The sequence below is a fragment of the Blennius ocellaris genome (assembly GCF_963422515.1).
Source record: "Blennius ocellaris genome assembly, chromosome: 13".
Taxonomy (NCBI): Eukaryota; Metazoa; Chordata; class Actinopteri; order Blenniiformes; family Blenniidae; genus Blennius; species Blennius ocellaris.
Window position 1 is genome coordinate 12,274,617 of NC_137662.1, and position 23,673 is coordinate 12,298,289.

At 40.3% G+C, this 23,673-nt stretch overlaps 2 protein-coding genes across 4 annotated transcripts; both read left to right on the forward strand.

The window, feature by feature from the left end:
- Window positions 1-2,402: 2,402 nt before the first annotated feature.
- LOC308138561 (uncharacterized protein) lies at window positions 2,403-15,230 on the forward strand. 3 transcript variants are annotated; one of them, XM_080507735.1, is made up of 14 exons: window positions 2,403-4,059; window positions 4,230-4,263; window positions 5,860-5,994; window positions 6,187-6,342; window positions 8,215-8,269; window positions 8,472-8,552; window positions 8,666-8,804; window positions 8,878-8,986; window positions 10,978-11,074; window positions 13,869-13,940; window positions 14,025-14,128; window positions 14,306-14,366; window positions 14,610-14,726; window positions 15,098-15,230. In XM_080507735.1, the coding sequence occupies exons 4-14, from the start codon at window positions 6,227-6,229 to the stop codon at window positions 15,107-15,109; spliced, it is 963 nt and encodes a 320-aa protein (XP_080363861.1). In that variant the 5' UTR covers window positions 2,403-4,059; window positions 4,230-4,263; window positions 5,860-5,994; window positions 6,187-6,226; the 3' UTR covers window positions 15,110-15,230. The 3 variants fall into 3 exon arrangements, with proteins under 3 accessions (XP_080363861.1, XP_080363863.1, XP_080363862.1); XM_080507737.1 differs by having other exon boundaries at window positions 8,681-8,804; XM_080507736.1 differs by lacking the exons at window positions 2,403-4,059; window positions 4,230-4,263 and adding an exon at window positions 4,535-4,590.
- Window positions 15,177-19,389, forward strand: tbxtb (T-box transcription factor Tb). The gene is made up of 9 exons (XM_080507146.1): window positions 15,177-15,216; window positions 16,356-16,581; window positions 16,685-16,949; window positions 17,041-17,175; window positions 17,389-17,450; window positions 17,527-17,585; window positions 17,700-17,876; window positions 18,200-18,329; window positions 19,061-19,389. Exons 2-9 carry the CDS (start codon window positions 16,376-16,378, stop codon window positions 19,332-19,334), a joined length of 1,308 nt encoding a protein of 435 aa, XP_080363272.1. The 5' UTR covers window positions 15,177-15,216; window positions 16,356-16,375; the 3' UTR covers window positions 19,335-19,389.
- Window positions 19,390-23,673: the final 4,284 nt, after the last annotated feature.

A 23,673-nucleotide genomic window follows, 5' to 3' on the forward strand; every position in this document is an offset into this window, starting at 1 on the left:
TCCCCCAAGCACTACTTGTTCAACTTGACAGAGGTCCAGCAAATCCCTCTCAAAGTAATCTTAGGGATACAATAATTCTTTGAAATGAGAGGAGGGTGGTTGTTTTCGTGAATCGTTCCCTTTGTCCGCCATTTTTGGATTACACCAAAGTTTGAGGATGAAGAGGAAGTATCCTGACCCTCGCAATCTGTTAAGAGTGTCCCAACTGCTTCCTCTTCATTACAACTAATCCGTTGTTATGTCAGTGGAGGAATCCCGCGCCCCAATGGCCACAAATTAAACAAGCCTACACATCCGCTTCAGCTTAATATGAAGATCATTTCACAAAGATGCGTGTAAAGCTCGGTGTGTGTTGCCATGGGTCATCTTCATGTCATTTATCCCGACACTGTTTTGTTTATAATGTTCAAAAACACATCGGAAAACTGTCCCAAACTATAAATTGTCTAGAATTACCATCCACTTAACATTCCAAAAACCTCCGATGTTTCAGAAGGTATTGATCTTTTCCAGTCACAGTAGGAGTATAACATTGAGTCCCCTGTGCGACTGTCTGGCCCAAAGTGTAGACGACAGCCGAAACAAACAAAATCAATATTACAGACAATTTGTATTTTTTATTGGATATCTTTTGTAGGCCAAGCCGTGTGTACAACAGTCGCCATCCACACACACATCAGATAATTGACATTTGAGACAGTATTGACTAACTGAAAGGAAAAGAAGCAGTTTGTCTTTGTTCTAAAAACAAAAAGACAGACAGGATGTCTTTATGCACCACTGACCAAGCATTTGTGACCTTGGAAGGTTTATGGTTGTTTATTGATATCTGGGGCAGTAAAATATGGTAAATTAAAGGTTTTTCATGAAATAAACAACTTGCTGTGGTCCTAATATTTTTAATCACTTTAAAACAAAAGGTGTTGAACATTTTGAACTGTTACGTTACACTGTTACATTACCTAGATTGTACTCAAGTACTATGCTCAAAGAATTATCTAAAGCTTTAGTTAATTTTTTTAGGTGCATTATATAGGTATGTGGGGTTATAAAGCCAGAAAATAATTAAAACAAAACTTGATTCATTACAAAACATTAAAATCGTGGCTGTTCGCCATAAAACGATTTCAAAAGATGCAAAGTGTATTACATGGTAAAATTGTACTTGTCCGTAATAGGATTATTTGGAAATTTGCTCCACAACATCTTGTTAGAACGTTTAATGAGAAATTATCCAATTGAATAGAGCGTTTTCTGAGATGTATTTACACCTGAAGTTTCACATTAATTTAAAAAGCATGATCAAGTCAGACGGATCAACGGAGTCATGAATGGAGGGTTCGTAGCTGCAGGAAGTTGTTGGAAATGATGAAATGACATCACCAGCTCTAGCATGGCTTTGTTTGGAGCCCCTCGTTACCACGCCCCCACCCCCCTCCCGGCTCCTCCATAAAGCGGCCAGGCTGCTCCTTCTCACCAGTTGAACCGGAGTCGGTGAGGACAACAGGTGCACTCCTCCTCCTCTTCCTCCTGCTCCTCCACCGCGCGTAATGCGCACAGATCGCCGCTTTTCGACTCCGGGGCTTCCTCATTTGCACTTGGAGCACTCGCATGTTGTGTCGTCCTGATCTCTTCCAGCCACAGAGATGCCTTTTCCTCCCATCAGCCTCCAGCAGCGGATCTCCTCGCCTGGCCGGGAACTGTTCGGGAAGAAGAAAGCCAGCGGAGTGCCTCCTCAGACCGAGCACAAATCTGCTGGTGACAAAGGGGCGTCCGAGAAACACTCTACCTCTTGGACGTCGGCAAATTTAAGGAATCTCGGGAGGAAATCCCAGCAAGAGAAGAGCAAAAGCCCGACACAGAAGCCCATTGTCGGACAGGAAACCCAGGGACGATGCTCGTGGCTGACGGTGCCCAAACCTCAGGATCCATCAGAAGGAATCCGGCGCTCCAGCTCCATGGACTCAACCAGACAGCTCAGCGGGAAGGACGAGGGCAAGAAAGAGATTCAGTTTACCCTCAGCCTCACACCAGAAGCCATTCTTGTGATCCAAAAACGGAATCTAGAGAAGCAGATGATGGCGAAGCAGCAGAAGTGTTGTGCCTCCGCGGACTTCAGGCACCGGAGAGTGTTTCCATCCAAAAAGGCGCACGGAGGCTCCAAGAGCAGCGCTCCCGCCTCCAAGGCTGAAAGCGCCGAGCAGGACATCACAGCCATTGTTAAAATATCTCTGCTTAATGACCAATACAAGTACGACGATGTGGAGTATGAAGAAGAGGACGGAGACGTGGACGAGACTGTTGTGAGAAAATGTAAAGAGTGGCTGAAAGGAGTGGAAAATGCGGCTGCTCTGGGCAAAGTGGACAAACTCTCTGCACTTCCGCACCTTAAAGGCTGCTGACACCTGACATTGGGTCTCTCCTTCTTGAAACTTTGACTGGAGATACGAAGGGCTCGTGAAAACTGCACTCGTGGGCCTGTTGAAGCCACTTCTTTATGTTGACTCTTGTAAAAGTATGTGTCTGCAAACGAGCAGAGGAAATCCCCTTGAGTCCAAAGGAATTTGAGTTTCATCTGAAACACGTTTAATAAGTAGATGATACTACCTTTGAAAATATAGCTTATTAGATAAAGTTAAGGTTAAGTGAGTAAATTACACGGGGACGCGAAGAGACGAGCCTGTCTCGTCATAAATCAGATGCTAAAGCTTAAACGGAGCTTCGGCCAGCTGGGCCTACTTATTATAGTGCTTAGCGATACGTTGCTTTGCCAATTAAATGCTTTTTCTTTTTATGTTTCGATTGAGTACCTTAATATTTTCTTCGTTTGCACATGGTTTCTGTTTTCAGTGGGGCGCCTGAGGACTGGTTGTGCGTAAAGGGACGTAAAACCGTTCCTTTGTGTGAGAGAACAATAAACTGTCAACAAAAGGGCTTCATGGGCGCCTGCTGCTGAAACCAAACCGGGCTGTTTATTTTTCCTCTAATAAGAGGGTTATATCCTTTGTGGGGATTTACAATGATGTGCAGTATATAATATTTACTGTCAGATGTTTTCTCAACTGGTGATTTTTTAAGCCACCGGAAGTAAATTTTTGTTCTTGATTATGCAATTGTCGCAGACCCTTTTAAATCTTTTGAAAGCTGATTTGTGTTGTGCCTCCTGTACTAATTCCATTACATGATGACGATTTGCAGTCATTTTTTTTTTTTTCTTACACTACTGGCCAGTTCCCAAGCTGCTTTTTAAAGGCTCTTTGTTGCTTCTGAAGCTACCTGGGGCCATTTGGGCATTAGTGATCTAAGCTTCTTAGATTTCTTGTTAAGCAGGGTTGATTGGTGTACTGTAGGGCCCAGGTGCATGATCCCTCCAATAAATCACCTCCAAATGGCTTTTATTTCCCATCCCAAATATAACAATTCCTGTAGCTACAAGAGAACTGTAAAGTCATATCGAAGGGAATCTACAAGTATGTTTACCCAAAAATATGTGTGACTTACTGTACAGTATTATAAGTTTGAACAAAGCTGTACATTAACATTTTAATTTTCCTGTTATAGTCACTGCAACAAAGAACAGTGGTTTTCTTTTGTTTTTATCCTGTAAGTGCACTGCTCAGGGAAAAGGAGCTGGTCTGGGACCAATTCACGCCAAACCAAGATATGAAAAAAAAAAAACCATCACATTAAAAGAGAATTGAAGGCAGAACTGGCTACAACTTTCTTTGTTTCACCTTCCCACATTTCATTGTACTGATCATGAAGCAAGTCAATCAGCAACCACAAGCCGAGACTACAAAAGACACACTCAGTTTCTATGCATGGTTACAAACACATTCCAGGTTTGTGTTGGGTGTCTTACGTGGAGCTTCCTTGCAGTCATGTTTAACTCTTCTGTATTGTTCTCTGTAACCCGGTAACCAGATTTTCATCTGACTGTACCACACGTTGAAGCTCAATTACTACTTGAACAGAGGAGAGTCCACTGCAGTGTGTTTGAAGGCTGTATAACGCCAACAACTTGAAGCAGTTTTCAAAAGTACCTCTTCTCATCCTCAGGTAATACTATTCTTTAATAACCCTTTGTCAAAAAAAAAAAGTATAAACTTTTTCTGTTAGTCCGTTAGGATTCAGTGATTCACATGTTTTCACTAAACATTACCTCTATGATGGATTTGAGACAGGAATACCACTGGCTGCACATGTAACGCATCTTCTTTCTATTTTAGATGCAGACTTCTACTCTGTTGGTATATCGGAAAGGTATTTTCAATTACTCTGAGTTTCGTATTATGCTCTTGGTGTTGTTCTCAATATAATCAATCACAACAGTGTAGCAATGAATCAAGTATAAAAACATGTGTTTGCAGTTTAAGTTTGTATCTGCAGTGATACGATATGCCACATTACACAATTTCTCCTTCTTGTCATGTGAGTAAACACACACGCTGCTACAATAAAGCATCTTGTCCTGAAGAGACTATTCAATCCAGTGTCACAAGTGGTTTTATTGTCACACTCTGCAGGCTGAGATCACGGCTGAGCCTATACAGTGCGTACCAAGACCCATGTGGTTCTCCATGGCTCCATGTAATGATATTATCAACTGGCTCTGTGACCAAAAGTTGTGTAATCCTCCTCTTTTATGTCATCTCAATTGTGGCCTTGTTTCTTGTTGCTGCTTAATTCAGGCCCAAAGCCAAGCTATACTTCCATCTGTCCTGGGGGTATGACTTCATTATTATGTCTGAATGACTTCAAATTCTTGTTTCTTGAGAGGAAAGTACAATTCAAAGTAGAATGCTTTGGGTTTAGTTGCAAAAGTTGGGTCAGTTACAAACAATACCACTTTTTCCAAACGGCCTTTTGTGGTCCATCTAGGAATCTGTGCTGTAGGTCTTTCTTTTCATCATTTGCTTGTTTACATTTACAGCCTCCAGTGTATTTCCTTTCCATCCCACCCACGGTGCGAATTCAGTCACCTCTCCCTTCTTTGAATCATTTGTTAGAAGGAAATTGCTGCTAGTTGCTCACGTCGCTGCAGCATCATGATCACAGTCAAGGATGGTGACGTGGCACAGCAGGGCGGCTACATTATCCTCCACTGATTTATCACGACAGGGAGGCACAGATGGAGGCTGCCTTCGCCCTGTCACTGACACTTTGCACAGAGCAGCTACAGCAAAGAGCTGCAGGTCCCTTTGCTCTGCTGAGCAGTATTACTGTGGCAACGGGACTGATAACTCCTGTGTCTCCAGCCGCTTTTGTGAGAAAACACAAAGCAGACACTTCCTAGCGAGTCTCGACCCATAAACCTTGGTAGTGTGGTCATTCTGTGGCAGCCTGTTAAAACAAGGCATTTCGCATTGGGCCGGGATGACTTCATAAATAAGGCTTTGATCAGAGAGTGCAGTCCTTCCATAAAACATCAAACATGTTTTATTTTTAATTTATGGGTAATTAAAGTGTGTCTGTATTGCCATGTATAATTCTTACTCTCAGTGCATTTTGCATCATTTTTCATTAAATACTTTCAATGTATACTCTTGAGTAAACCCCGTCAATAATTATTTAACCAAAATAAGGCCAGGTAAGATGCTTTGAGTAGATTAAAGCCTTGTCCAAAATTGTTTTCTAGGAATTCAACCATGATTGGAGTTTTGTCAGAGTTTTGGGTGTATTCCTGCTGCATATTTTTTCTCATTTTGAGGAGGGGCTACCGTTTTTCCTATACTGCAGGCACACTGTTTCAGGCTTTTGTGCGGGAGGATGCTTGAGGCAGATGATTGGATTACAAAATAAACAAACAAATAAATAAACGTTTTTTTTTTTTAATCTTCTGACTGATCACTCCCACAGCATCTAAATTGGGGTTTTACTGAGAATAGTAGGAAGAGGATGAAGTCAAAGCTGATTCCTGGAGGAGGTGAAAGACAATTCAAGACTGGCAGCTCAGAAGAAACCATGGCCCAGCGTCATCCACAGCTGGAGCAGGTAGATACCCCCCCCCCCCCCCCCCCCCCAATGCTGTAATGTATAGGACAGGGTATAACAATGTACTAAGGATGAAGTGTTGAAGAATCGCTGATCCATATCTGTGTTTTAATGTTTCTCTCTATGGGTGGCCCTTTTTCCTCCTGGTTTTTGAGGTCGTTCTCTCTCCCTCTCCCTCTTTTAATGAACTAGCGCCATCTGCAGGCCTACATGAACATGCATCACCTCAGAGATGCTCTCTGTCGCCGCTACGCTGCGCTGCTTCAGGAAAAAGTCCTCTCACAAAGGTTACTGCAACAGCAGAGAAACCGCTCAGTCACCGCAAAGTCAGAGACTCAACCCTTGCAGGTAAACCAATTAATTAATTAAGTCTCAATGTTTAACTATGGAAGCTCACAGCTTCATTTGTGTCCTCGGTTTGTTTGTTTCTTTGTTTGTTTGATATTTCTTGGTTTTCAACATTTAGTATGTTTAATTATTAACACTTTAAAAATCCATGGTCGATTAACAGATGATACCCATATGAAGTTACACCAAATCATGTAATTTAACATAATAACATGAGACACAATAACATACATGTTCAGTGACCTGTGGTTCTCTAGTCATTCAACACTAACTCTGATTCAAAGTCATTTAAAATTATTTGGTTTGCCAAACTCGTGATTTTACTAATAATTATTCAACTATTAGTTTCGAGAAGCATATTATGAGTATTGATGTACAGTATAACAGCATTGGTATCACTGGCATCACATCAATTACATGTTTTATGTGGTTTCATACTAAATAAAAATCGATAAAGAAATGTAAATTATTTAATGGAGCAGGACCTATGGTAATGTTGAAATACAACAACACAAACCTGTGAAACACTTCTATCATTTTGGAGTTGTGGTGGCACCATCTGTATTGGCAGAAACACAAATGGTGTAGATGTTGGTGTCAGATACACTACAAACACTCAAAGTCATGCTGAAATACTCAACACTGACACGGCTGTGATTATCTGCCTAAAACTGGATTATGACACTGCTGATATTAGATTCGCTTAAATATCAACCCAAGTAGAAATAGCATTCTTTAACCTGCAGTGACGTCTCAGTCTCCTGCAGGACTGAGCACCAGGGGTCAGCAGCAACATTTGTCCAAAGCGCAGATTTGATGACATGGAGAAAATCTTATTTTGCTTGATATATGTTTGATAGTTTTGGAACAAGTAAACAAGTTATTGAAATTGCTAGTATAGGTACTTCATGTCAGGACAGAAATTTGCTAAGAAACGATTATTAAACTGAAAGGTCCCTAATACATGTCAAAGTTTAGACTGTGGTAGAAACTTTCAGAATATGCACAAACAAACAGACACATTTCTGCTGCAGGACGGGTAAAAAAACAAAACCCTGCAAAGTAAAAATTCAAGCATTGAACCAGAGGCCCAACATCACCGACAGATTCACGCCAACCTTCACTCTCCTGCTACTGAATTGCATTTCACTGGGTTCGAATACGCAATTCTGCAAATCAAAGCCTTTCTTTTTGTGACAAGTCCTTTAAATCAGCTTTTACTCCCCAGGTGACACGCATGTCATTGACGTAATTACAGATGCAGTGTTTGGAAGTCTCATCAGACCATTTTGATGGAAAAAAGGAAGAAAGTTTAAGTTTTTAAAATGTATTTCAAAACCTCAATTTTACTGGTTAGATTAGTTTTAGAACTTGCCTGAAAACCCCCAACCGTTAAGGCAACTTAAAATAAAACATGTTTCCGGGTACTCTAACTCCAAAATGATATTTCACATTTAGTTTCTCTGTCGTTGGCTTCCAATGGCTGTTCTTGTCATGTGCTGTAATTATTTGAATAACCAGTTTCTTTTGCTGTTTGCTGCGTTTATTTTTCCATCCCTTGTTGCTCCTGTGATTGACTTTGATTTTGGCTGGCTTGTCTGTCTTCTGACTGGGTGTGAAAAGAGCAATACACTTTAGAGAGTGCCTCGGCGGTGGGGGTCTAACATGAGAGAGATCCTGTCTTATCTTCCCCTCCTGTAAAAGTCGAGCTTCTGGAGGAGGATGTAATTGTCCTCTCTAATGACTTGCACTTGGGGGGGGGGGGGGGGGGGGGGGACAAAAGAGAGCACAATAAAGGGCTTTAGAGGCCCTCCAGTAGGAATCCTTTGCTTGAAATTGCTGAGCAAATGAAACTACCCGTTGTTTCCTCAGTTCAGATCGAGGCTCTGACAGACATGGAGGTGATGCAGGACCAAAGGAGGCAAAGGCAAGAACACCTGCTGAGGCCTAATTGGTCCCTGCTGCAGTTAATGGCTTCCTGTGGCTGCGTGTTTACTTCTCATTTGTCCTGTGTGCTCCATTTCCCATCCCCTAGAACAAGGAAGGCTCATTTAAAATCACTATTCCCACAGCCTGCTGTCTCTGTCCCTCTCCGACTGTCTGACAGCCTCCGTCTCTCTTCTTCACAGAAACAAAAGAAGCTGGCCTCCCCTGAGCTACAGCACAGTGACTCATACCTGAAGTCCCTCCCCAAAACAAGCTATTACCTGGTAAGATTTATTTCAACACATACAGTAATTTACCGAATGTGAATATAGAAAGCATCAGGTTAAAGCTACTTGGATGTAAACAAAGTGATCTGTCACTGTGTCCCATCCCTTAGATTTTTGCCCTGCAGAAGCAGTTGGCTGAGTGTGGACATCTGAAATGCCACCGAGACTTGGAGGACTTTTACGGATGCATCAAGTACAACAGTCACCCGTCTGAGCTCCAGAAAAATCTGCAGGATGTCAGGAAAAAGAGTTGAGTTGCAGATGCAGAAAAACAAATAACTGTTTGTTAAAAACAATAAATGTGACCATGCATGTGTGACAGTGCTGGAAAGGAGTTCGACCATGGATGTGGGGACTCAGCACAAGATAAGAGAAAAACATCCCAGCACTGCAGTCGACACAGAACACAACGACCACAACTCATATCCCAGGTAATGGCCATTTGTTTAAATTTAGTTTGAGTATTTTAAGAATGACATCCCTACAAGTTCACATGTTTGAAAGTTTTTCAACCATATATTTTCCATGATGAAGTGTTATTGAGTCTTTGTCATATCAGAGAACCAACAGAATGTCTGAGGTTTTATGTATCCAAGATCCAGGCGGTGTTGTGTTGGAAGAAGGTGTTACTCAGCTGCAGAGAGTACTCTGGCTCTTTGTTTGCACTACCTTCAAGAATAAATAGGCTCTCGGCTGGAGGCTTGTTTAGACGAGACCCTCCTGAAGGAGAGAGCCGATTGCTCACGTAGAAGTGGGATGACCAAACACAATCTGACCTTTCTGTTGTTGAAACTCAGCTCCTCTGACGGGCACTCTGACTCCAACAAACCTCATCCAGGGGAAAATGTTGTAATTATGCCCACTACAAAAGAGATATAGCAATTGGGCCAGTGGTGTCACTTCATGCCAGTGCCGCAAGCAGATGTTGAACTGTTTGGATAGTTTATTTTCTTTTAAAGCTTTATAGGCTTCCAGGCAAACAGCAGTCAATTTACCCAAAGTGGCAGAGATAATACGAGAGCCGGATCGGCTTTAGTTTGTATTGTGAGTCCTAATTTGACGATTCTTTTTTAAGCTTTTGAAGACGACGATCTCCAGATTTTAAACCTTAAAATTATTACTTCACTTTAAATTTATATCGAGTTATTGCTACATTTGTTTCCTCTCAGTAAACTTCTACTTCCTTGACTTTGTACCCAAAATAAATTTCCTCATCAAATAAAACTCCAATGTTACAAATCCTACTATCCCTTCTTATTTACGTTGTGTCCTGCATCGACATGTTGGGAGTGCGTAACAGAAGAGTGTCGGCTGCTGTCAGACTCGTTCTTAATGAGGGATGAATTGTGTTTAGTGGGATTCTCGGAGGCTGCCACAGTCATTGGCTTTAAGACATTAGGACCTTGGCAAGAAGGCGAGCAAAGGGTTGAACTGACAAGTTCTCCATCAGTGCGAAATCTCATCATTCCACTGACAAACATGGCGAGACGGCGGCCCCTCCTGCCCCCACAGCTTGGCCGTGCCATGGGCACATTCCCCAAGTCCTTGAGAAATACTCAAAATAAAAGCAATTAGAGATGAAGCCAAAGAAGGAAATCCGCAATGTCTTACGTTGTGTTTTCAAGTAATGAGCCATGTCATCTATTCTGTCCTGCTTTGTGGCTATTTATATGGGGGTTTTTTTATTAACTATTTTGATTTATTGGATAGTTGATGCAGCAGTTTGCTATCTCCATGGCGGTCTGGTCATGTCTCTGCAACATGTTGAATTTCACAAGTGCGTATTACAGGTTTACGATATTAGATTGACCAGAACACACCATCTCTATTACTATAAACTGACCTCAATGAGTGGAAAATGTACACAGGGCAGGGCCAGGTGTGTTATTAAGATTCATTCTGGAAGGTCCTACCGGAAAATCCTGCTGGATCTTCCATTATCGAGCTGCTAACACATTATGTGTTAACAGGGCGGCACTCATACAGTCCATACATAAGTGCACAGGTCCACATCCGCATTCTTACACCTGCCTCCCGTGTGGTGTTTGTATAGATCTGTTACCTGCTGCACAGTCCTGTGAGTAAACGCTGCATTGCTTGGGGAGTCCTCCTCTGAGCCAGTTTGCACCCAGTAGACAAAGTGTGTTGTCACCCCAGTGTGCAGTGTTATCGGGTGTGAGCTCCACCACACTATGGCTACTCTTGAGAAGTAGCACACCAATAGGAATATATTAACAACACTGCATCTTGTGTGCAGGTCACACATCACAGAAAGGAAGTTAACCAGGCCATGCTGACAGTTGTTTTCACATTATTGTAAAAAGATTAACTGGATTTACTCTTTGTACAATGACATTTGTCTGGCTTTTTGGTCCATTTATACCTTAAGTTTGACTGATTTCAAACAAATGTGTATGTGTAGGTTGTTCAAGCAGGGGTCTGGTTCAGGGCGGAGTGCAGTGGAGCTGAACTTCCACGGCAGCCAGGTGAAGGATGAAACTGAGCAACTGTTTCTCAAGGTTAGTGTGAAAACCACAGGAGCAGTAATCCCTGTTAACAAGAAGAGTGAGAGGCAAACACACCTGGAGCTGTCATCATCCGACTGCTCCTCAAGTACACATAAAAACTCAATTGTCAGGGAAATGTATTGAGTCAGGACCTTGATTTTCTTTTCTTTTTGTAATATCCCTTTATTTTGTGTGGAGCTCAGTAATGATTTTTGTTGCTCAGGAACCTTCCAACAACATTTTAACAAAAAAAGCATAATGCAACAGAAGGAAAGTCTATTTGACTTTTTTGTTTTTGAATGGGGGGTGTTACATTTTTGTTTCTTTGTCCAGATTAGCAAATCATACATTGTATACCAACAACAGCCACTGTTCCTGTGTCAATGTTGTTACATTTTGTAGTGTTCTTTCCTGTTTTGTGTCTTCATAGACATTTATTTTCTAGTTTTTCATGTTAGCACTGCCTCTATATTGTAAATTCGCCTTCATCATGACATCAAAATTCACAATATACACATCACAAAAGCCTGACTGAACTGCAACATGTATTGCTGTTCTACATAACAATGTATTTAGTCAATCTGAAACAGTTTCAATGTATTACACCTCATTATTTCAACATTACATAATTACATGTTTGTGGTTATATCTTTAGTCCTTCACCCTGAGACAATAACAGTTCCGTTTGTAGTTGAACAATTAATCTTGAGAGGATTTTCAACAACTTTCATTACATTTTTAAGGCTATAAGTCCTTGAGGGAATGGCCTATAACAAAATAAGACTTTTAAAAGTGGTAACGTCTGTATGTAACAGTACCTCAGATCTTGCATTGTTATATACAGTAGTAGCTCATATATTACAATAGTACCTCATAACATATTCACTAGGGAGGTCAAAATAGATATTTAATCCTGATAACGTGGTGGCTTGATTGTTGGTGAATTATAAGCTCATTCTTTGCCAGCTGGAGCTTCATACTTGATGTATTCATGTCTCATCAAACACTGAGCCAAAAAGCCATAGCTCCCACCTTTAAAACCAATACAGTACAATTTTATGTTAAAAAAAAACCAACATATGTGGCTGTGTCTTGTGTCTTTGATAATAACACACCCTCTCCGATTTTTGATTGAATTATAAAATTATTGGGTGTAGATGGCAATAAAAGAACATTAAGAAAAGCTTGAGGATGTACAATGCCTCATATGAAATATTCATACGGTGATGTCCGCGATCAGGAGGGACTCTGGTAAAGTGATTCAGAAAAGTGAGGCCGCCTGAGAAGAGGTTATGCTGCTGGGAAGAGAATATACATGCAGGACTCATTTTTACTCTCACCTCCATGTGAGAATCGGTCCTCTGCAAACAGAGCAGGAGACTGGCTGGAGGGAGAGCAGGGGAAGGCAAACAGTGAGTGGTCAAAGCCAGCAGACAGGCGGGGGCTTTACTCACCTCAGCTCTGCGCTGAGACCTCAGATGAGCTGCTGCTGTCTCCCCAGATGAAAATATTACTGTCAAACCAGGGTTACGCTGTGAGTGAGGCACCTGGAGTGCAACTGTGTATATGTAGTAAACTTTAAAGGTAATAATTGAATGTTGATGATGATCATAGAATACATCATAAAATATATAGGTGACTAACTTTAGCCCTCTTGCTTTGGTAAAACATATTTTCCTCCCACTCAGAGCAGTTAATTCACACATTAAACTTGAAATGGTGACAGAGAAAATAAACCTGCTTCAATATTACAATGGATCATAAAAGCAGTGAAAGTATGTTCATTTTTAAAGATATACACAATACCTATATTTAGTCACATAGCGCATGTGTTGACAATACAATACGAGTATAGAAAATAAGGTTGTGAGGGCAGTGTTTTTCGAAATCTTTTTTTTTCATTTATGGAATTGCATCAAGAGATCACTTGATGTAGCAACATTTCCCTCTTATGTTTAAGGCAATGAGGATTTTTATTTTCAGCCTAGCACAATGTATTTCCTCCCCCTTTTTAGCAACTACAGATACATTCCAGAGAAAAGACACTATTAATATAACTGTTTTCACAATTGTATCTGATTTGTCACAGATTTTGTTCAGTTTACGTGACTTCATATGATCCCATGAGATATTTTAATATGTTTCCTATTTTAATAAGCACATTGCTTACATTTATCTACATGCAAATATCAGCAATTATTTCACAATCTGCTAAAGATATTTCACTCTTAGAGAGGACTTATAATACTACAAATCCATGTAAAGTTATAAAAGCATTTTGTAGCAGATGTGGAAACTACACATTTTTAAATAAGAAGTTTGTCTCCTTTTGAATTAGTTTTGAGAAAACGCTTATAAACACCATAAACATTGAAAGCATTCGAAACACATTCAAGAGCCTTTCATTTTAAAAGATTCAAAGCCGAGTCAGCATGAGTTTGAAAGTGCTGCCTGAGCTTTATTTCAGCTGCACCTGCATTTAATCCTTTGAGGATAATGGGGGACGGGCAGGGGGAATCAGCTGTATAGCACCATATAGATCAATAACATTAACTGGCAGTGCTGCGAGCCGACATCAGGAAGTGGCCTGGTGTGACGGTGTTGGCTGGGTGGGGTGTTGGAGCAGAGGAGAGAGGCGCCAAACGGGACACAAGGACTGTGGGAAATGACACTGGTGATGACACCTCTGACTTTTACACCACAGTCACCTCAGCCCACATACAAGGAGACGTCTCTTTTACATTGCAAAATAATTAAAGAAAGGGGAAAGGAAACAATTGACAAATGTTATATGTGCCACCCACAGATGAGAAGTCCCACATTTGCTACTCTGCAGCCAGACTTTATGAGAAACTTCCGGAGCAAGTTGCCAGATTTGGTAGGTCGACCTCTTTAGTTGCTGTGTGCAACGGCTCAGCACACAACAACACAGCGGAAGGCTAACGTGTTTCTCCTACATTAGATAATCCCTGAGATCCCTGAGAAGAGCAAGAAGGCAGAGATTTACATGAAACGTCTCAGACAAATGTACGAACTGTCATTAATCAACATGGCTTCCACACAGAGGTGATTCTCAAACCAGACAGAACCTCCATGTTATTGATAACTCCTTCTTAGATTTATTTGTTGCATGTAGAACCAGTGACGAGACAGATGATCAGAAGCATGTGGAAGGAGTCTTTCAACTGCTTTTTAAACTGGCTGGGGTTTGTTTTTCTCTGCTTGCTGTGAACTCTGGTCCAGACTGCTGGACAGAGAGACAGACTTGATGTACTGGCAGGGAGAACGAGGCGTCCAAGATTTGGTTAGTAACACAACCAGCCACAACACAACACCACTGAGCTCCATGGAAGCTAACACATAGCTGCCACACACTGTCTGCTTTTAACATTTGTTATTGCTTTATTTGTTCCTTATGGATCACACCTTAGCAACAGCATTAATGAGAAGTTATTTGTGAGGATCACACTATGGCACTACACAGATGTCAATCACTTTATATCTTTCATCTATCGAGTTCTTTATGATGTGTTTTTGTTTTTCTCAGGTCCTTCGAGCAATTGAGTCCAATCAAGAGAGGAAGCGACGCATCAAGCAGTCATCTCTCTGCTTTCCGAAACAAACAGGAAATCTTCAAAGTTACCAGCCATCAGGCTTCAAACATGTGAGCAAAATAAAACCTCAGCCTGGTGCATGAATGCAAAATTGCCTGACTTTTAATTTTTTTAATCTGATACCTTAAATGGCAACCAAACATTTAATGTCATGCCTTTGTGGGTATTATGAGTAGCTGTCATTGTTACAAGGCTTTGGGGGGAAAAAAGTGAGTTGACAAAAAACAATGGCTCCATGATCCAGTGAAAATGTGAATCATCAAGAGAAGAGAGGAGTGTGCCATATTTTAGATTTATTTTATGGTAGTATGTGTGTGTATGTTTTTTTTTTTTTTTTAATCAATAATAATAACAATAATTAATAATAATCCAAAGTAAATTTATAATAATCCCAAATAAATGAATTGTATTCTCTGTTTAGACTCCGGGATGAAGCTGTGGATAAACTATACAGACAACATTGAAGATTTCAGCCTTACTTTTACAGTAAAGTAAACAAGCCGATGTTCATAAACTACAGATGGTGAAAGAGCCCTGAAAGTGTGTACTCCAACACAAATGTTTCTTTTGTTAATAATCAATTATAAGTAAAAGTACTGTTCATTAAAAAAGAAGTGATTTGTTCATGTGATTAAATGGCTTGTTTTCCAATAAAGTGTGTGTGTGTGTGTGTGTGTGTGTGTGTGTGTGTGTGTGTGTGTGTGTGTGTGTGTGTGTGTGTGTGTGTGTGTGTGTGTGTGTGTGTGTGTGTGTGTGTGTGTGTGTGTGTGTGTGTGTGTGTGTGTGAGTGTGAGTGTGAACAAATGGAGATTTAAAATTTTAATTTTGTCTTTGAACTTACAAGAAACATACAAATCACATTTTCATTTCATAATTTATAAGGTAGATGACATTGTAATTTTACTTAGGTATGAGCAAAAATACTGTTTTACTTAAATGATAGCTACAATAATGTGCTTATTTGTAAGAGCGTACTGAAAATAGTAAAACTGCAATTGTTGGGAAAATGTTTATTCTGTTGGTTTATGAATTAATCAATTATTGTTATTATTATTATTATCAATTCAATTATTATTTAAGAAGAATCTTTGTCTTTTAGTCATTCTCATCTGAAAACAGTCCATTTCAAAGTGCCCTAAACTGAGTAAACAAGCTCACAATCTCCGTCCCAGTCACAGTCATGTATCGACATTCAAACAAGTAATCAAAACGTTTCACAAATTAAAAATAAAATAAAAATTTGATGGTAAAATATATGTGATCGGGACTCAGGTCTGAGCCTCGTGGTCTGAAGCACAGCCACGGTCAGAATACAGTGAGTCTGCAGGTGTGGCTTTGATCTAAGTGTCAATATTTACAGGTTGATGTAATAAAGAGTGTTAAAGTGCTTTATTCAAAACGCTGTCATCCTGTGGGCCTCAATGATATGGCCGCTCGCAGCCAATCTGTGACAAGCCCGCAGAGATCAAAGAGGAGAGGAGCCAACCAAGTCAACTCCAAACACCCATCCTGACATGGAGCCTCTCTTGGCCTATATATTTAGGAGCTGTTAGTGTCGTTTTTCATCCTGAGATTAAAAACAAAAAAAAGGGTGATCTTTTCAACACACAAGAGGAAAGCAGCTTAGAGGATTTCCTTCTTCTTCCAATTAGCCCTTATTATATCTTACAACTATCCAGCTCTGGAGCTGTTGGACAGGATGGCTGCAGGCGCGGGCGAATGTCCCAGTAAAGCCGTCCAGTACCGGGTGGATCACCTCCTCAGCGCCGTGGAAAGTGAGCTGCAGGCCGGCAGCGAGAAAGGAGATCCCACGGAGAGGGAGCTGAAAGTTTCTCTGGATGACAGCGAGCTGTGGCAAAAATTCAAAGATCTTATAAATGAAATGATAGTCACAAAAAACGGCAGGTGAGCTTCAATGCACTGGAATTCATCACAGATCTATTTTTTTTCTATATATTTATTTTTTTTCATTTATTTGGTGTTTTTATTTTATTTATTTTTTCTGAAGGCGCATGTTTCCAGTGCTGAAAGTGAACGTCTCTGGATTGGACCCGAACGCCATGTACTCTTTTTTGCTGGATTTCGCATCTGCGGACAACCACAGGTGGAAATATGTGAACGGGGAGTGGGTTCCTGGGGGGAAACCTGAACCTCAGACCCCCAGCTGTGTCTACATTCACCCGGATTCCCCAAACTTCGGGGCGCACTGGATGAAAGCTCCCGTCTCCTTTAGTAAAGTCAAACTCACAAATAAACTCAACGGAGGAGGCCAGGTGAGTAGCAAAAAATACGTTTGTCATAATTTAGTTTTCCCTTTAAATATTTAAAATAAGAAATATGTAATAAGTTATCGCTTTTTTTCAGATTATGTTAAATTCCTTACACAAGTATGAGCCACGCATCCACATCGTTCGAGTTGGAGGCCCGCGTAGGATGATCACCAGTCACTCCTTCCCCGAGACACAGTTCATTGCAGTAACGGCATACCAAAACGAAGAGGTGGGTGATGACATGCTTTTTGAATGCTTTAGCAGAGTTTATTGATTTTTATATTACATTTTCGTGGCGCGAAAAGACTCTTTATGTGCGTTAAACGCGTGCGTAATTTACGCATGGTGTACTTTACGCATGACTCAAATTCCCGTTTCGGCTGTTTTACTGTAACTGTGGATCCTAATTATGTTGAATGTGCTTATATACTTTGTTTAATAGATAACTGCGTTGAAAATAAAGTACAATCCTTTTGCCAAGGCTTTTCTTGACGCAAAAGAGAGGTGAGTTGAAAATACATCTGCATTTTCCATACTTTCATTGTGTTCAAAGGATATAATGCAATCTCTTTTCTGCCAGGACGGATCACAAAGACCTAAGAGAAGATGCCAACGAAAACCAATCAGGGTACTCTCAATGTAGGTGTACATTATGATAATTTAGATGTTGTTGTTGTTTTTTTTTTTTGCTCCGTTCATCATAAACCCTTTGTGCACATGTCGTCTAATGTATTTTCTTCTTTGTGGAGCTAGTAGGTAGTTGGTTAATCCCAGGCACTGGCTCACTCTGCCCTCCTGCGAGTCCTCACAGCCAGTTTGGGAGTCCCATTTCCCTTTCGCCATCGCATGGCTGTGATCGCTATTCCACCATGAGGAACCATCGCTCTGCCCCTTACACCAACTCATACACACATCGGACCAACTCGCCCAGTGAGTGCTCCCTTTATGACCTATCGTCATATTTCCAAGAATTTGGACCTTCTTACTACTCCCCCATCTATTAACAAGAAACTCAAACAAATGTTGGTGAGTGGGGAATGTATTGCATTCCTCTGGCTTTTGTGTCTGCGGGGAACAGAGTAAATGGCTGCGCTTCAGACACACACAGGGTATATTCTGTTAACCCCTTTGACCACCATGCTGATATTGGGAGATACAATTTAGACATATACACTCATGGGAGGCAGTGACATCATGTAAGCTGTGACAAAATGTGAGAAGTTTAAAGTCCAGTGTCTCTGCTTGTTTTGCAGACAGCTACTCTGAGTCTTCACCCTGTCTGTCCATGCTCTCCAGTCATGATAACTGGTCCAGTCTGCAGATGCAAGCACATTCAAGCATGATGCCAATAGCTCACAATTCAACCTCAGTTACCAACTCGAGGTTTGTGTGGATGCCCTTTATTTAGTATCTTTTCTTAAATATTGTTTAAAAAAAAAAAAGAATCTTCTCAGATAAACAAATGAGATGATTAAGATAAGTAAATGCATAACTGAAACTGAAAATGTGTTAGTCAGATTAGTGGGGTGAATAATCTTGTTTGTTCCGTTTAATATAGCCTATCATTCTTTTTAGAATAAAATACATCTGAATTTTTGGAATGAAAGAGAGAAAAAGACAATAGTTTACATTAGCTGATTTGTCTTACAATAAACACCTTTTTAAAGTAAACAATTTTATTAATTTGTCTTCAAATAAAGAGTAAAAAAGTTTAGTTTGCCTTTCAACACATAAGCAGACGCCATTAAGCATTTTCAGGAATGAGCATTTGAGATGCAAGTTGCGTCACAGTAAAATTAATCTTACTGATCTGAAAAGACACTATAAAATCATTAAAGGGAAATATGAGATACAGATTTCCCAAAAACCATGTTGAAAGAAACTAAGTGAGTTTTATACTCTTACATCTTGCTGTTATCTGACTTTAGTAAACAATGGTTTTATTTTCTTCTTTAGTTTGAAACAAAGTTTTGCAGATTCTTATTTCATTTTTGTTTCAACCTCAATTTGACTGTCTCTATTCCATCACATCGGAGAAACATTTGTTTGAAAATTATTTGACAGCAAGTCTGTAATTTTGCAGTGATATCAAAAATGTGTTTCTCCCCGTGCAGTCAGTACACCAGCCTGTGGTCTGTGAGTAACTCCCCCCTGAATCCGGTGTCCCAGAATGGAGGAGTGAACAACTGCCTGAGCTCACAGTTCCTCCGCGGGTCCAGCAGCCACTACCCCGGCCTGTCTCACTCTGTCACACTGCCCTCTTCTGGCTCTCCCATGTACGACAGCGGCGCGGCCACAGAAGTGCTTGACGGCGGCGCGCAGTTTGACGTGTCTCCCCCAGGACGCCTCCCCTCAGCCTGGACCCCTGTGACCCCCCCATCCCTCTAATGGGGGCAGAAAGAACCCTCCTCTACAGTACGACCCGTCCCATACGATCAAGAGGAACAATCAACTCCCACAAATATTGTATTTGGTAATTTAAGATAAAAAAAAAAAAAAAATTCCGATTCACATTTTAACACACCTCACCAATACAAGCTGGATGGCATGAGAAGCAGAACAGACATTTTAACAGTCCTTGAAAATACCCGTTTATAACTACACATTAAAAAAAGACTATTCTATATTTGTTTTGTTATGGTTGTATTTTCATACACTTGACTATCCCATGTTTGCAGCTTATAGAAACATATAATGTTTACAAACAACAATGTTTTCTAATCTGCTTATATTAAGCGTGACTCTATGATATTCAGAGCAGAATGCAAAAAATTGCTAAATGGTTATGAACATTATTGATCGTGTAAATGAAGAATCAGCCAATGTTTGTATATAGATAAATGTAACTTTTTGTACCACAATGTTGGAGCATGTTTCAATATATTTTGCTAAATAAATTGGAGAGTAATGACTACTTACAGTAGAATATGGTTTTTCCTCATGTGTAGCAGTTCCCAACTGTTATTTTTCTGTCAAGGGTGGTGAAGATCCTTCTGATTCCCCTGCAATGTTACAATGCAGTCAAATGCACCAACTGCCACCAGCATCAAAAACCTGTAGCCTTCAATATTCAAGCAAAAGGCAGTTTGGATCCAGACTAGCACTAGATCCAGATTGTGAACAATCACATTTTTAAAACCTCAGAGCAGAACCAATGCCAACAAACTGCCATTTTTGATAGAAAAGGATCAAAGTAAATGAGGCCGAACAAGTCAACTCATGTGGTGCTTTAAAACGTGGGTGACACAATATTAAGAAGGCGGTCAGAGCAAAGTATGATCAGAGTACAGAATTTCTCAAATTGAGAGTTTCCCACTGGGAAATTGGGAGTGAACATTAAATAAACTCACCGAGCACAAGTTCTTTTCATCTGTACAGCAAGTTTATCATAAATTTTGTTTGAAAATAAATTCAATCTTCATCTCAACTAATATATGTGATGATGATTTCTATTTTCTCTACTCTGACAGCAGCACTGGCAGAGGCGGCCATATACTGCCTGTTTCATATTGTCATGGGAGCAGTTTACCCTGGAAACTGGGAAACAGGACTGTCCCAATTGGTAGCCATTCCAGTTCCCAGCTGTTTGAACGCAGCAGAAGCAAAACAGCACTGTGACATTTCATACACTCCATGTATGGAGACACGTGTGTTTCAACACCATTAGCAACTCATTGCTGTAGTTTGCTAGTTCACCATTAATCATGTATGCGTTCAGTTTTTCTCTCGTTGCGCACAAAATATGGATGTAATGTTTTAGCAGAAGATATAGTATAATAATGAACACATTTAATAATGTTGCCAAGTAATTTTGTGGGAAAACTATTTGTATTGACAGAGATAAAACAAATGATCAGAGCAATAAGTCACTGTGTTATTATCATTACTTTTGACCAATAGATCCCATTAATGTCAAGGCTTTCTTTTGTGTGAAACTGAAACATGCTGACAAAGTTTTTGGTTGGTTAAAACATGCCACACCCTATTTCCTGCACATCACTGGAGTTTGACACCAGGTTATTTCAGGGCTATAGCAACTGACAAGTTACAATATTTTTTTTATATATTTGCAGACCAGTGAGCATTTCTTAAAATTCCAGGAACACTTGCATCAGATATGCACTAAGCTTTAAAAGGCGTCTTGTCCTTGGGCAAGCCCAGACTTGTGTTTCGTTAATTGGCCCAGAAGAATGTATGAAGCTGTGTCAGTGTTGGGATGACTTGAAAACCACCTCCTGTCACAATCACACATCCTTGCATGTGATTGTGACCTGTGTTGTTGAACTGCATCTCTGAAGGATGCTAAGTGAAGGTACTGTGACAATATTATCTTTACAAGATTTATGTTCTTATAGGTTGAATTAATCAAAATGTAGAAGCCAAAAACATGTATTTGTTTATGTTTCTCCTGAGCAGAAGGTGTCGATCAGTGACCGTCAATTTTTATCAGTTTAAAGGAAGACGAATGTCATCATGACAAAGCATATCTGCAACAATTATGTAAAAAATATAGTTGTTTCTTCATGAAAGGCCAAATTGTGTGCCTCTAATTTCAATCAACATACTTAATATTCATTTGAAGATCTTCTATTTAACCTTGGAACAAATTGAGTAATACAGTAATTTGGAGCCATTTTGATTTATAACTAATTGAAGAATGCTTAAAAGGGCACAAACCAATTATTTATACATTTTTGGACATTGGCTCGTTGGCCGTAAAGTGTGGGGATAACTAATTATATAAACTGTAGTAGAGTAAGCTGAAAGGGCAACATTAATGGAGCACTATGCATTCTCTTTGTTGACCTGCCAATACCTCCATGAATAGCAGGGAAAGCGTGAAAGCAGAAGGGCTCTTTAGTTTAACATATTAATGCTGTGCTTCCAAATCATGCTGCAGTAACCTCAGCATTGCTATATGGCGTTTTGGAAAATTATGCTGCAATGACAAATGAGCACTGAATGCTGGCGTTAACACTCATCTCGCACGTTGAATATATCTCATGTTTATTTCTGGGCTGTTGTTTGCATGTGAGGTTTCACCAAAGTGCTCTGGTTTCCTCACGTCATCAAAGAATGGTGCTTGAGGTTTTATTGGTGGATGGATGGATGGATGGATGGATGGATGGATGGATGGATGGATGGATGGATGCACGAGTCACCCCTCATACAAAAATATTACCAGCAACCTGAGGAATTACGATTAGTAAAACCTCAGTTAAACCCCTAACAGATGTTTGGACTTTCATTGGATTGCAAACTAACATCTGTGGTTTTTCTATAACCCTCCAAATTAGGGCAATAGTCCATTTCCTGATATCTACAAATATACAGTTTTTTTCCTTCTTCTTCAGTATTTCAGGTAAACATATGGTTTTTAAATATATGCCTAGTTTATTCTATATTGGTAAGGTACGTTGAGGAAAACATCAATATTTGCAGAAAATGTGTTTGAATATTGAGACTTGCTTAAAATACAAAGCTGAGAAAGTTAAAAAAAAACAAAAACATTATGACTTAAGTGAAGAGAGACACTGGCCCAGAGGCACATGACATCAAGGTCAGTGCATGAAGACATCATGATGTCCTCTCTCTTATAGGCAAAGCAAACCACAGACTGACAGGATGGAACAGGCATCTAATCTGCTAATCAAATATGTACAACTGACTGATTCACTCATGTCTCTGGGCATCTCACTGTCAACCAATCACTGCAGCAGAATTGGTTGTGGTCTCTGCAGTTAATGTGTCACCATGTGTGCAAATGACTGTCTTTGTTTGTGTATAGAGATGTTTATCATCACTGATGGAGGGTGTTACCCGCAACTGCTGATAATACAGAGACTGATGGTACTTTTTTACTAGTCAGATCCTTCTGCTTAATGCTTGAATATACATAAAGATCTTTGTAAATTCATTTTTATGTCCAATAATGTGGCTACGTAGAACTGAAATGTAACAGAAAACGCCAACTAATAGCAATATTGCAATTGAATGAGTCAGATATGTCTATCTGATTTTCAGGAAAAAATATTGAAATCATAAAAAGATAATAGAGCTTCTTTTAAAAAGAATCTAGAAAGCTGTGAATGGGGGGGAATTTCTCCGAGCCTAATAATCCCATTATGATCCCAATGAAAAAAAAGCTCTCTGTCAAAGCAGGGAGCATTGACGTAAGCATGTCTTGACGTCAGTAGCTGCAGTGAATGAGGGATAGGAGGGGGGAACCAGAGACACAGAAAAAAGGAGGCGTGTTTACCTACAGAAAATACCACCAAATACCAGCGTCAGTGGCATGAATGCAAGTGTAGCTCCTTGCAAGGAGCCTTTTTCTTTTTCATTTCAAAGCCATTCGCTGTGACACCCCAATGTGCGCAATCTGGAGAAACAGTATCTGCGCGGCAGTGGAAATGTGAACCAGATGTAGTAAATTGAATATGATCCCCTGACCCGTGAGTGTTCATAAATAAGTCAGCGTATGAACGGAGAATCAGGTGGGGCGGGGGGAAGTCGGGGTGGGCTCCGAGACACCCTGCTGTGACACTACTGATAATTGTAATGTGTGTGTCAGTGTGGAAGTCAGGGATCATCTCGGGGAGGTGCGTGCAGTTTTGATTCAACGGGACAACTCTAAATCCTCCCAAGCATGCGAAGACCTTTTGTAATTTTACCATTTTGATTCTCTGGCGTTCAGAGTCGACTGGAGGGGAAAACTACCATCAAGCAA